Source organism: Pyrus communis, chromosome 4, assembly GCF_963583255.1.
Source record: "Pyrus communis chromosome 4, drPyrComm1.1, whole genome shotgun sequence".
Classification (NCBI taxonomy): Eukaryota; Viridiplantae; Streptophyta; class Magnoliopsida; order Rosales; family Rosaceae; genus Pyrus; species Pyrus communis.
The window spans coordinates 29408701-29419887 of record NC_084806.1 but is presented as its reverse complement, the minus strand read 5'-3'; the positions used below and the strand labels follow the sequence as shown (position 1 = coordinate 29419887).

Sequence of the window (11187 nt, the reverse complement as noted above, 5' to 3'; positions counted from 1 at the left end):
CAATTGCGAATTAATTAGTTGATCATGCATATGGTTAGTTTTGACTATTAAGTTTTAAACTTGGTTATCAAAACAAAGAGAAAATATATGTTTTGAACATGATTAATTCTTATATGCATATAAGTGGCATACAGAACGAGGGAAAAGAAGAATTTTTTAAGGCATGCCAAGATGCATGCATATAAAAGTGCATATATATCTTGTTTGTTCGTGGCTTTTCGTTAGTAATGTGCATGAGTGAGCCTATTGGCTGGTCCCAGCAGCCCCGGTCGCTGCTTCCAGGGTGGAAAGGCAACAAGGGGACACTAAGCATCCTCTCAAATCCCTCACGAACAGTTTTTGGAAATACTTCTTAAACCCCAAATCCTTATTGCCTCTGATTTCCATGGGTAAAATAAATTCATGCAAATCAATTTTTTTAATCAGTTGTCTTATATGATAATGTGTGGGACATATATGTAGACTGAATTGAATTGCCATGACATTGATTGTTGTGGGAAGTAATCAATATGGATTGAAATTTTAAGTTTTGCAAACATGTAGCAAAATTGACATATGGCGTGTTTTATTAAAGGAATTGGGTTGTCCTATATTGCTTTAAGCTTGAGATGTTCCAATGTAAAGACACAAATGTGTTGATTAGTAATGCGGTATACTAGCACTTAAGTATGATTGGGGATTAACTCAAGTACGGTTTATAATGATATTAACTCCACACGGAATTTGCATGACTAATAAAATTAGTTTTGTCTACAATTTTGCTTTCCTATCTCAGTATAGTCATTTAATTGTACATGACTAATGCATAACTTATGGATTGACTGAGAATGACAGAAAGCATCCAGTGACAAGAATAAGGGTCTTGTACAAATGAATAAGGTTTGTAATAATTATGTGATAATTCTCATTTGTATTTTTATCTATTCTTATATGAGAATTTTGGTTGTTCATGTGATTATATATATCTTTACAAAGAAGTGATGAACGAAGACATGAGGTATGTAATTCATTCAAAGTATGTGGCTTAATTGACAAGCATGAATTTTCAAACATGTATTATTGTTTGTGGTTTTTCCTATGCCTAAAGAATTTAAATAGTGCTTTGATTAGTAAATTTTTATGTGTGATAAGAAAAGAAACTTTTCAAGGCTAATGTAGGGCATATATTGGAGATGTTTTCTATGAAAGAAAATACTTTTGGTTGTTCCTTTATTTAATTTGGTATGCACATAAAAGGAAAGGAACACATTTGACTTAAGAAAACATTTGAGCGATTAAGCTTTTAAATTAAAGGAACGTATTGTTCTTTCCCATTACATAAAGAATTTCTATTTTAAGTAATTGACTCCATAATGATAAGTATTTACATTCATGTGGTGGAATAGAACTTGTTTTATATGTGATTAATCTCTTTCAAGTATGCTGTCAGGTTTCTTGAGAAAAATTTAATGTCAAAGGGAGTCATGAAGGAATTAGTGCCATTTGTAGGTAAGACGCTCGAATCAAGTTATCATAATTTTGTCACTTACAGTTAATTAATCCATGTGACTTCTGTATTGTTTCAGGGCGGAGTTGATAAATGTCTTTTCAACTATAGCAAGCTGCAACGACTTAGTTGATTATGAGACTGTGTTTTTGAGTTACTTCGATCAACTTTGCATCTTAATTAGAATAAAATGGATAATATTCTTGTATACAGGTGTGGATTACTTCTTTTAGTTTAATTAAGATGGCATAGTATGGGTTTTATTTCACAAAAGTTGTGAAAATCTTCATCTTGCCTAGAGATGTTGAAGTTTTTCATGAAGGTACTTTTGTGACATAAATCTAGTACTATAAACTAGTTAATTTTCTTGCCATCAGGTGTAAATTAATTTAGTTTCATGAAGTCTATTGAGTTCCATGCCATCAGCCAAAATATTTCCACTATGAGCTCAGAATAGGTTGTGGTTTTAAGGCATGGAAATCGGTTGCATCATGACGTATTTTGTGTCTCTTCATGAGACTTGTTGATGCAAAGCATTGGACCCATGAATGTTAATCAAGGATTGCTAAGGTACGCATTGTTTAAGTCTTATGCTTGTTAATCTTTTCAATTTGAATTATGATGTCAGTTTAGAGGATGAAATTTGACTACTAGAATTTCCTTTGGACATCAAAATTGAAATGATATGAAATTGAATTTGTTATGGATGCATAAATTCATGATAGATGCACATAATTGTTTCTGGCAGATTGTGTGTCTTAATTTAATTGGGTGAATGACACATTTAATGGTCACCAAATGACCTGAATTTTTGCTATGTTCAACATATAGATGTCTATTATGTGTCTGCAAATTTTCGTAATTTTATGCCATATATTTTAATTGTGGTGAATTTACTAGTAACCCATGCTCATATAGGCAGTTTTACTGGCAGATTGTGTTGGTCTTTTTGAGACGTGACTTTTGACTACTATTTTGACTCAAAACGGCTCTGTATTTTTATTTTATGAAGATTAGTATGTCTATTTTGATCATTAGAAATTTGGTAGCAATCAAGCTTGTAAATTAATTATGATAAATTCTAAACTAAGTGTAACTCATTGCTGAAATTCTGTTCGACAACTTTATGTTGGTTGTGATGTATATTTATTATGTCTAAAATATAAAGAAATTTTCTTTAGGTACATCTTTGAAAGAATATATTAACGAGTGTTTGCCCAAGTGGGAGAATTAGTGAACGAAAATTGGGCTTCACACTCATTAACTTATTTTCAAGTATAAACTCTGAAAACTTAGTGGGAGTTGTTCTAAAATTTTGAGCATTAAGTGGATTTGCATGAATCTATTAAAGCGTTATTCTATCTCCCATGTGTTACTCGAATGTCTATAATATGTTTAAGTTGCATGAATGGATACTTGGTACATGCGTACATTTTTCTGTTACATGCAATCATTTAGATTTCTCGTTTGATCATTTATTTTGGGGCTCATAAGGACTTAGCATAAATGTGGACTTATTAATACATATAAGATGGTTGTTTGATACATGTTTTGTGTAACAGCAGTGAATGCTTTCAAGCTTAGTTGTACCCTTCATTGAGGTAATATGCATTCATTGACTAAGTAAGGCTATTCCCAAAGGCATATTTTTAAAAATATGATTTATGTATTAATTTGCAAATTAAGTAATGATGTTGCAGATCAGTGGGAGCTTGAGTTTTGTGTTAGTAATGCCTTACATTTGCAGATGACCTATAAGGTATGTATAGAATCCATGTATTCATTTTAATCTCTAAATATATATCGGATATCAAGTTGTTATCAAATTGCATATTAAATGGCATGGCATGGTTTGTGCACTACCTCAGTTGTGAGGATTTCCATCTTGCCCGCAGGCGTTGGAAATCATTATGAAAGTAACTGGTATGATGCATAAATTAGTGTCAAAAACATATTAATTCATCTTGCTCACAAGTGTTGAATTAATTTGTTTTATGAAGTTTTTGGGATATTTTACTTTGACATGTGCCTATTTGGTATTTTCAGTTGTGTCTGTTGGCTACAAACATTGTTTGTATTGTTACTAATCTAATGAAAGTGATGCATGATTATTTTGGAGATGTATTCACACCTGCAGGTTATGGTGGTTTCATTAGATGAAGGATATCTGCATTGGCAAATTTAAGGCTTTGAAGAAGCATAAAGTGTAACTTGTGAGTTACAATAAGGTGGACCTGAGATGGTATAAAGTAAGACATTTTGGTTAATTTAAAGTTTTATCTCTTGATCATAATTTGTGTTTCATGTAAATGAGGATCTTAGCATGTGTGATTATGAAGGTTCTGGGTTGTGTCAATCCTACAACCTTGTTAGTTCCATGTTAAGAAATGCATTTGACAAAAATTGCATTAAGGACGAGATGTAATCACTATTACATGGCCACTAAAGTGACATTAATCTCCAATCTCAAGTATAAACGTGAATATTACATTTTGTAGACCAAGTGGGAGAATGTTGGATTTATCCAATATAAATCAACATTTAAGTGGTCTACTACATGTAATAGGAAGGTAATATTGGAGAATAATGTTGATTGTGATTTGATCTCTTAATGATATCAATCCTATATAAGGTGTCTTATATTGGAAATAGGATTTGATGGAATCCTTAATTGAATATGATTATGATACTTGACTTGGAGGCTAAGAAAGTAAAGTTTAGGTTTCCTTTATGGATGGAAACCCTAGCTTTTAGACTATATATATAAACACCGGTCCCTATAAGCCCTAGAACACACAACATAATACTTCCCATAGAGTAGTTGTATTCGGCTAGGAGTTTATAGAAGATCCTAGTGTTGCCATGCTCTGCTACTTTTGTGTTTGACTTCCATGGCTACCATTGGAATCAGGTCAGTCACTCCTTCATTTGTGTTTTAGTTGTATAACCTTGTAAGACTAACATTAGCTTCTTGTTTGTGTTGCTGAAGACTGTTTGACTTCCAACAAGACAAGGGTACCGAGGCTGCCTCTCTCCGCACTTAAGCCCTCGCATGCGTTCTGAAGGACTCCTCCACTCCCATCAAGAAGAGCCCCGAGAAGAGAGTGTGACATGGTTGCAAGTATTTTTGTGGCATTGCCTGCTTTGCTTCTGAAAAGGTCTGTCATTCTTCTGACCCCATATTTATTAACATTGAATTCAATAACTGACTAAATGAAGCACAATTTTGTCTTACGGCTGTCTTTGCAGTCCCCTTAGTTAAACTTGGACACTTGCCACTTGTCTAATTCGTATAAATATATATGTGACAATTTACAATACTCGTCAGTTAAATTGCATGCATAGCATTCTTTCTTGTGGTTTTTGCGACTCACCTTGTCACTCCTTCCTCAGATTTCAGGATGGTTAAGATCAGAGAAGAGATGGGGAGAGGTTGGGACGATGAAGATACTATGCACCTCCTAGAAGCCCTCACGCATTATGGTGACGATTGGAGGAAGGTTGCACAATATGTCGGTAAAAGTGAGAAGGAGTTTGTCACGCATTTCATTAAAATTCCTTTTGGTGAGGAATTTATTGCTGATTTGGAGAGTAAAGATGCACCATCCCCCTGTAAAAGAATGTGTCTCACACCTCTTGCAGACGCGGGCAACCCAATAATGGCTCAAGTAATTCTAGAAATAAGTCCCCTTGCCTTTTTCTTATCCAAAGTAGTTAATTTCTTAAATGAGATTCTGGGTGAAGCATTTTTTCATTAGGTCATCTTGAGCATACGATAAGCATTTTTTTTTCTTTAATTAATAGTACCTGTGATGTGAGTTCTCCTTTGTTGCGCAAATTTGTTTCGGCCATTGCTGTGTTTTTTCCGAATGCAGAACTACATTGATTTGTGAAACAAGTAGACTGAGTCTAGGATCTCGTCCTTGGAATGCAAGGCCGCATGGTACCATCCTTGTTTAAAACTATGCTCAATTGTACAGAACTCAATGAATGTAATGCATACGGACCATTCATGGTCATGGGATTTTCCAAACTATTGCAGAGCAACTTACTAGTATGGTAGACAATTGTGTGAGCAGCAAATCTTAAGTTGAATAATGGCTTGTTTTCTTATGCAGAAGCTGATGCTGCATCGGATAGGGACACCAACCTAGATGTGCTGGGAGGGCATTTGTAGATGCAAATTCACAGCTTGAGAAGGAAGGAATGGATGTCGAGAGAGAAATTTCTGGGATTACACAGATTCACGAGAAGATTGTTCGCTTTGAGGCGTTAGAATTGCATATGGAGAAAGAATGGCAAAAACTGGAGCAAATGAAAAGCATGCTGTTTTTGGATAAGCTGACCCTTTTATTCGTAAAAAGTTGAGCAAAAACTGGAGAGGAACGGAGTAGAATGTAAAATGTGATCGATTCTCTATGATTCATATGTATATTATATATATCATCTAGTTTTGTGTCAAAAAACTCTTCCCGAATGCCCATCCACCAAATTAATCACTCTGATTTTGATTTACTTGAATATAATGATTTTCAAACCCTTCCTTAATTCAAATAGCCATGGGAGAAGCTGAGCTAGCTAACCGAACTAAAGTTTTTGGACACGAGTTCCTGTTTAACGTTGATTTGCTATGTATCTACCAGTTAGAAGCTGCACGGAAAGGATTGTTGCTCTTTCAAATGCACATATGTTATATATGAAATATCTCTCTGATTTACAATAGAATGAAAGGGCTGCTGCAGTATTAACAATCTTCTCTTCGGCAGCTAGATGTTTGATTGAAATGTATCTCGTTATATTACCACGAAATACTGACCGTACTGACAATCAAAATCGGCGTAAAACTGTAGTTTCAAACTCTGGCTGGAGCCCTCAAATGAACCTGAAGGATTTGACAGCCTGCAAAACCAAATTCAGCTTCGCGCTTTCAGTAAACGAAACAGGTTTCAGTTTCATGCATCATACTATTTAGATCGACAACGAAATTTAACGTAACGTTTCGTTTTAAGCTGACCTCCTTAACATTGGCGCTGTATTTATCTGATTCTTCCTCGACGTACTGCAGAAAGATATAGATATTGCAGTATCAGCATCGCATGTTGGCATGAGAAAGAAAGAATCTGGATTCCAGAGCACAACACAAACACGGTACAACTAAGAAATTCATGTCGAATAGATACCTGTCCGGTGACTGTATACAGTCTGTTGTACCAACCGTTGGTTGCCATCCCAAGTGCTGAAAACAGGTGCTTGCAACTTTCACCGGGTTTTTGTAGCGAATACTCGATGAAGTAAAGGCCTGACGATCATCGTCATCGTCATCAAATTCAAATCATTACAATTCATGAACAATACTGAGTTGGTATGTATGACTATGAGTGGAGAATTACCTTTCGATGCTTTGCAATCTATAAGCTTTGCTGCCACTCCTGCTGGCCTTTGCCAGCTCCTATCCAATCCACTAACCTTGGAAGAGAATATGCAAGTAAAATAAATGCAAAACTCATGAGTAAATGAACAAATGCTTCCACGGGCCATGTCAAATATGCATGCGTAAAATCAATTAAAATTAGGAGAAGGGTACTACCAGAGTCTCAGCAAACGCTTCAACTTTACCAAAGGATTCCATCTTTGTAAAATCCGGACCAAGCCCCGTGATCACAACGCTAACTGAAGCAGCAGCCCCAGAAAGACTGCCATTATATACAAATGCAACAGAACCGAATAATGTCGAATAATTGAAAGCAATAGAGATAGAGAGTACCCACTTGAGCTATTACCCTCTTGTTCTGGGTAGAAAGCTGTGACTGATTTAAACCCAGTTGGCTCTCCTGCGCCTACTTGCCAGTCTCCAAAAGGTAAACACACAAATACCAAGCCTTTAAGTATATAATCCCCAAATGTAAACTTTATTGGGAATTTAACTAGTAATGTGTTTATTCACCTTGGGGAATCAATATCTTGAACTTATTGACATCATCAGTGTAAACTCGAAAACCCTCCGGCACATCTGAATTAGAACACAAAAACAAAACCAAACAAAACATTTTAGAATCCAACACTTGAAAAGCATAAAAAATCAGCATGATCCTTAATAGTATGAAAGCTAAGAGAGAACAGAATCTATGGTCACCACCAGGCGACCAAGAAAAACGAGACTCTTACTACCATTCTCTGCAAATGCATTTGAAATGAGATGGGGAGAAGAAAATGCAGCAAACGCCGTCCCAAGCACAACTTGTCTCCTCGTAGATTGGAATTCAATGCCAAAACTACATAAAACGAAACAATTCGAGTTCGAGTGAAATGGTAAACTAGATTAGATTACTTTACTTGTCCCCTCTTACCATGGAATTAAACGCTTACCATGTTTCTGTTTTGGCGTCGGTTTTTTCTTGTTTGTTTTCGCAACATTGCAGGAGCGCATGGCTTTTTCTACTGCGTACGGCGATGCCTGAAGAAACAACAGAAGCTGATTAAGTAGTGTGCTGTGCTGCTAACAGTAAATATATGGTGGACGGAGATGTAGAGCTGAGCTGAGCGGAAGAACCTCTGTTGTTCGAGAAGGCGTTGGAGTGGCATGTGCGAGGTCGCACCGGAGGCAGAGAATACCAGGACGCAACGCACGCCATGCCTTTTAGATTGCCTTCCGCCTTCTTCTCGTTTATTTCAGCTCTCTATCTTTGGTTTGGGGTGGGAATCTATCCGGCCCAACCAATCAAACCGCCTGTCCGACCCGAGCGATCGATTTGGATTGACTTTGACCAAAGAGAAAGAAAAACAGTTCACATTCGAACCGGACCCGGACCGGCTGTTCAGTGTAGTTTGTTCTTCTTGTAAACCAGCCTAAAATCGAATCGGGACATCTACTTGTATATTTTACACATGTAATACTCTTAAATTAATGTACAAATTTATGCGCATTATAAAATATATGCATTAAATTCGTGTACTAAGAAATACGGCAGAGTCTACAACTTATAAATAAAAATATTAGTCAAATTTCAATTTAAACTAAAGTACTGGATAAAGCTCAGACATAGAAAAATATATAAAACGATAAATAATATATAAAAGAGAAAGAAGTTAAACAAAAGTGAGAGAGAGGGAGAGACGCGAAATAATTTTATTCTTATAAAATTAGAGGTGTGTTTTGATGACTATGGTGAGGGAAAAAAAACAAGAAATTTAGTAAAAAGTCAAAACAAACTTTACTAATGAACCATATATCAATGATCAATTTTTATTTTGGACCTTGTTGATGCACAAAATCGCATGGAATTTGTAACAATGTAAAGTGTCAAATTTGTGACCTTTGCAAGATTGCTTCGGTTACCTAGTGAGCATAGTATGTAAAGAGAGAGATAAGGAAGCAAACACAAGATGTATATGGTTCATCCTAAGTTGGGCTACGTTCACTAGGTAGAGGAGTTCTCATTAATAGTGAAGAGTTTACACAATACAAATGTTCAAGTATAATATCATCATTGGCGAGTTCTAATGACGAATTTAAGTATAATAATGGCATTAGGAATTCATTGTAGGAGAATGGTCCCTTCTTATAGTTAAGGAGAGTCTCTGCGTCCGTCCGCGGTCGATATGGCACTCTAGGAGTTTTATTCTAATGTTGACACATATCACGTTGTGATTGGCCTCCTGGTTGGAGAGAAACTCTTGTGCTTTGGCAGGGTTGCCTCAGCATGAATCCTTCAATGGGTCCATGATGGTGTGAAGTTGACCAGTACTCGAGTTTCGGGATAGGTGAAGTATGATACAAACATACCTAATCAATGAAATATTTTTGTTAATTAGGCATAGGTCAATAAGGAATGTTACATAGGTTTCAAGCCCATCTAAATAGTTGTAAATTACTTTTTTGCCCGAAATTAAATCATAAAAAGGTTCATGATTATCTCTTCAAAAAAAAAAAAGAGCTCTCGTTTCTGCGCGTGAAATGAACCCAAATGCTCATCATCTCTCTCTCTCTCTCTCTCTCTCTCTATCTCTCTCTTGTTGATGAATAAATGCAATCCATGATCCAGACTTGAAAGCCCAGTAATAAAAATCTCTTCAGTCATAGCAATGGGCAAGAAAATTCTATCGCCACCATTAAATTTGTTGGTCGACTGTTATGTATATCGATCCGCCACTGAATTTTATTAATCCTTGGCTAATCTCATCAATTCTTGACTGGACAAGCGGTCAAGTTCATAATAAGAATGAGAGATCAAGAGGGGAAGGTGTTGTTGGTTGAATTCACACAGAGAGAAGTGAAGGAGGAAGGAGAAAGAATGGAAAATTTGAAATCAATTTTAATATAATTTTAGTTTGGGTCTTGTTTTTTGAATGTGCAAGTTGAATTTTAGGTGTTTTTTTTTTTTTTTTTTTTTTTTTTTTTAAGGTTAGGTTAGAGGTTTGGGATGGATGACAAAAGATGGATCGGGTTTCGACATGTTTTAATTGAAGCTCAAATCAGACACTATATTGCAATTTATGTTCTAAAGTTATGTAGATTTAGGCTATGTAAATGAAATTGTGAAAAAAGTCTGCTTCTGGGTCTTTTTTTTTTTTTTTTTTCTTTTTTTTTTTTTTTTTTTTTTTTTTTTTGTCCTTAAGCATCAAAATGGTTATTGGACAAGGGCATGGTTGGCTATACTCCTAGGACATGGGAAACGTGAAACCCTGTCCTCGATTTATCGTATTTTATACTATCGGATTTATGAAATTACCATTGTACCCTTGAGTTGATTTTCATTGACCATCTCGTCGAAACACGTAGTCTTAATTTAATTTATTTATTTTTATCGTACTCATCGCCACGAACGCGTAGGCGTGATCGAATTCGAATTCGAATGTATAACAAAGATTCTATGTTCAAATGTCGAACGTTTTCGGATATTTTGTGTTTCGTCTTATGCATTCTTAAATTGCAAACTAAGGGGACCCACTTGGGATTCTTGTCCTCGTAGCCTTACCCTATCCGGATACCCTTCCCACCCTTTTCCGATTTTCTTACTTTCCTTTTATAACTCTCTCTCCCTTCCCTTCACTTTTCTCTTCTTCCCATTCCACACCCCTTAGATGTCTCTCTATGTGCAAACTCTCACTCTCCTCTTTGAGTTCACTCACACTCACAACCACCCTCACCATCTGGATAGAGGAGCTTCAAAGACCTAGTGATAGGCCGTGGAACTCCACAATTACGATCTCATTGTTCAGTTCCTTCCCCAATAAACTCCAACTACTTTTGTGAACTTTCCGATGTAGGTAAGCTTCTAGAAACCCTTTGGTTGTGTTTTAATGTTAGATCAGAGTTTGTTTTAAGTTGTACACACATGTTAAATGCAAAAATAGCTCGAAGTAGCTTTTCCCAATTTCCAGTGAGCACCGCCACTTTCGAGGTGTTTTTCGGCCAAACCACGACAAGTTAGCCGTAGTGCAAGGTACCATTCTCTTCATCTCGTTGAGAACTATGATTTTCACTTTTGAATCGCTTGATTTGGTTGAATATCGAAGAAGTTATGTGCGTTTGAAGTTTTACCCAGAATCCGGCTAACCCATTGCCTGAAACCGAGTCGACCAGACTCGATAACCCTAAACCCGGATCCAAACCCAACCGCTACCTGGCCCAACCCAGAGTTTCAGCCCACTAAGCCAATCTCAAACCCAAACCTTTGGCCCAATCCCAGAAACCAAGCCCA

The 11187-nt window shown here is 36.3% G+C and overlaps 2 protein-coding genes across 6 annotated transcripts; one reads left to right on the top strand and one right to left on the bottom strand.

Annotated features, from left to right (window-relative positions):
• The first annotated feature begins 4908 nt into the window (after window positions 1-4908).
• On the top strand, window positions 4909-5854 carry LOC137732963 (SWI/SNF complex subunit SWI3B-like). Its single transcript, XM_068472193.1, has 2 exons — window positions 4909-5154; window positions 5627-5854. Exons 1-2 carry the CDS (start codon window positions 4909-4911, stop codon window positions 5852-5854), a joined length of 474 nt encoding a protein of 157 aa, XP_068328294.1.
• A 296-nt stretch (window positions 5855-6150) lies between these two features.
• LOC137731025 (psbP domain-containing protein 3, chloroplastic-like) lies at window positions 6151-8153 on the bottom strand. 5 transcript variants are annotated; one of them, XM_068470069.1, is made up of 10 exons: window positions 8037-8153; window positions 7853-7958; window positions 7652-7758; window positions 7431-7496; window positions 7255-7335; window positions 7074-7156; window positions 6877-6952; window positions 6667-6785; window positions 6501-6545; window positions 6151-6385 (listed from the first exon to the last, which is right to left on the bottom strand). In XM_068470069.1, the coding sequence occupies exons 1-10, from the start codon at window positions 8116-8118 to the stop codon at window positions 6359-6361; spliced, it is 792 nt and encodes a 263-aa protein (XP_068326170.1). In that variant the 5' UTR covers window positions 8119-8153; the 3' UTR covers window positions 6151-6358. The 5 variants fall into 5 exon arrangements, with proteins under 5 accessions (XP_068326170.1, XP_068326172.1, XP_068326171.1 ...); XM_068470071.1 differs by having other exon boundaries at window positions 7255-7323; XM_068470070.1 differs by having other exon boundaries at window positions 7655-7758.
• Between the last annotated feature and the right edge of the window lie 3034 nt (window positions 8154-11187).

Excerpts from the sequence above, each read along its gene's own strand:
- LOC137732963 (XM_068472193.1), top strand. The coding sequence starts at position 4,909 with ATGGGGAGAGGTTGGGACGATGAAGATACTATGCACCTCCTAGAAGCC. Across the intron at positions 5,155-5,626 it reads GCAACCCAATAATGGCTCAA|GGACACCAACCTAGATGTGC; the intron begins GTAATTCTAGAA and ends TGCATCGGATAG.
- LOC137731025 (XM_068470069.1), bottom strand. The coding sequence starts at position 8,118 with ATGGCGTGCGTTGCGTCCTGGTATTCTCTGCCTCCGGTGCGACCTCGC. Across the intron at positions 6,953-7,073 it reads AAGCGTTTGCTGAGACTCTG|GTTAGTGGATTGGATAGGAG; the intron begins GTAGTACCCTTC and ends TTCTCTTCCAAG. Across the intron at positions 6,386-6,500 it reads ACAGCGCCAATGTTAAGGAG|GCTGTCAAATCCTTCAGGTT; the intron begins GTCAGCTTAAAA and ends TTGGTTTTGCAG.